Source organism: Phoenix dactylifera, chromosome 5 (genome assembly GCF_009389715.1).
Source record: "Phoenix dactylifera cultivar Barhee BC4 chromosome 5, palm_55x_up_171113_PBpolish2nd_filt_p, whole genome shotgun sequence".
Lineage (NCBI taxonomy): Eukaryota > Viridiplantae > Streptophyta > Magnoliopsida > Arecales > Arecaceae > Phoenix > Phoenix dactylifera.
Window position 1 is genome coordinate 1,376,162 of NC_052396.1, and position 2,229 is coordinate 1,378,390.

At 50.7% G+C, this 2,229-nt stretch overlaps 1 protein-coding gene across 1 annotated transcript; it reads right to left on the minus strand.

Moving 5' to 3' along the window:
• Nucleotides 1-735: 735 nt before the first annotated feature.
• LOC103704002 (glycine-rich cell wall structural protein 1) lies at nt 736-1,948 on the minus strand. Its single transcript, XM_008787116.2, has one exon. The coding sequence runs from the start codon at nt 1,855-1,857 to the stop codon at nt 910-912; it is 948 nt and encodes a 315-aa protein (XP_008785338.2). The 5' UTR covers nt 1,858-1,948; the 3' UTR covers nt 736-909.
• Nucleotides 1,949-2,229: the final 281 nt, after the last annotated feature.

Genomic DNA, 2,229 nt, shown 5'->3' on the forward strand with positions numbered 1-2,229 from the left:
ATAATACATGCACACGGCTATTACTATTGAGAATCAGTATGAACGGGGGCATCAAGTTGGTGAAATTGCTAGAGGGCTTAGCAATTAACCGTTCAGATTGTGTAGATCGACGACACATTCGAGATGGTGATGAAAAGTTGAGATCCTGCATGGGTCTTCACTCTAACGTTGAGTTCAATCTGAAACGGCAAAGATGGAAAAATTCTTTTGCCAGAAAATATCTGGTAGAAAATTTTTGGATGCCTAAGTCGAGAAGGCTTTCAGGAAATAGTGAAGGTTGAGCGGTAGAGCAGCAGTACAGCGATGTGTGGGAGCTTAAGAGTATTTATTTGGAGGATCTTTTTGGGATCGAATTGTATAAACAAGGGCTGGTGCCTGGAATCGGCTATCTTTAGCAAATCATTGCACGTTTTGAATTGTGCATCCCGTAGTGCAGTTTGAGAAACCACCTGTGATCATGAGCGTCGAGTTGTCAACTTAGAAGAGATTTTGAAATTCAAAAACTCTTCACGCGCTTTTAGGCTGGGCATATGGCCCTCTATGGTTCATTGGATAAGCTTTAGGAAGGGTCTGATTAGCCGATCGGGGTGTGGTCAATTTTGAGACATATCAAATATATATATATATATATATATATATATATATATATATATATATATATATATATATATATATATATATATATATATATATATATATATATATATATATATATATATATATATATATATATAATGCTTCGAAACAACAGCATGTGGCATTTACTCCTTAACAAGTACTGTAAGTTCAACGTACAAAGTTTTCACGAAAAAGGAGGGATAACATGGTCAACGACAACATAGCTGCGTAGCTTTCAGACTAGTAAAACCAACATATTAAGATGACCATGCAACGTACATACTGCCCACTTTAATGTGCCCCTCCAATTCCTCCGCCACCAAGTCCAGCACCACCGCCGCCGCCGCCTCCCCCACCAAGTCCACCTCCAAGACCCCCACCCTTACCGAAACCACCACCGAGTCCACCACCGTCACCAGAGCCACCACCGAGGCCGCCACCCTTACCGAATCCGTCACCGAAGCCATGACCACCACCAAGACCGCCACCCTTTCCAAACCCACCGCCGAGGCCACCACCCTTACCGAATCCGCCACCGAAGCCATGGCCGCCACCAAGACCGCCACCTTTACCAAACCCACCGCCGAGGCCACCACCCTTACCGAATCCGCTACCGAAACCATGGCCACCACCAAGACCGCCACCTTTACCAAACCCGCCGCCGAGGCCACCACTACCCTTACCGAATCCGCCACCGAAGCCATGGCCGCCACCGCCACCTTTACCAAACCCACCGCCGAGGCCACCGCCCTTACCGAATCCGTCACCGAAACCATGGCCACCACCAAGACCGCCACCTTTACCAAACCCACCGCCGAGGCCACCACCCTTACCGAATCCGCCACCGAGGCCATGACCGCCACCCAAGCCACCACCCTTGCCGAATCCACCGCCGAGACCACCACCCTTGCCGAATCCGCCACCGAAGCCATGACCGCCACCAAAGCCCCCACCCTTGCCGAATCCACCGCCGAGACCACCACCCTTGCCGAATCCACCGCCGAGACCACCACCCTTGCCGAATCCGCCACCGAAGCCATGACCGCCACCAAAGCCCCCACCCTTGCCTAACCCAAGACCCCCACCTAGCCCATGGCCGAACACTCCACCCTTTTTCTTCCAAAAAAACTTCTCCTCCCCATCACCACTCGCCAGTTGCCTCCCCACTGCGCTCACCACAAAGCCATTCAAAGAGAGCAGCAGCACCGAGAGCACTGCCCACCCACTCCCTCTCCCCATACCGTTAAGGTTTTCTTCTCCTTTTTCCTCTTTTTCCCGTGCTAACCACTCGCATTTGGCCAAGCCGGAGGGTTCGGGCCCTCTTGTAGCCGGGCGCGAGCCAATAAATGAACCCAACGGTCCGTCGCTCCCTACTTAAAGTTAAACGACAAGTGACTTAAAGCCCCCGCGCTTTGCCCGTTGACGGTCCGAAAGGCGCCAGCTCATTAGACCTGGTCACGCGCATATCCAATCACGGCTGCTGGGCTTCTACAATAATACACCCAGATACGTATTTGATGGATGGAGCCCATAGAAATCAGCTGGCCCCTAGTTCTACGAAAACGCATTAAAAAGTAAGGCTGCAAATGGCTCGGGTCGACCCGAGATCCG

What these genes read in the sequence shown, in the direction of transcription:
- LOC103704002 (XM_008787116.2), bottom strand. Translation starts at nt 1,857, where the DNA reads ATGGGGAGAGGGAGTGGGTGGGCAGTGCTCTCGGTGCTGCTGCTCTCT.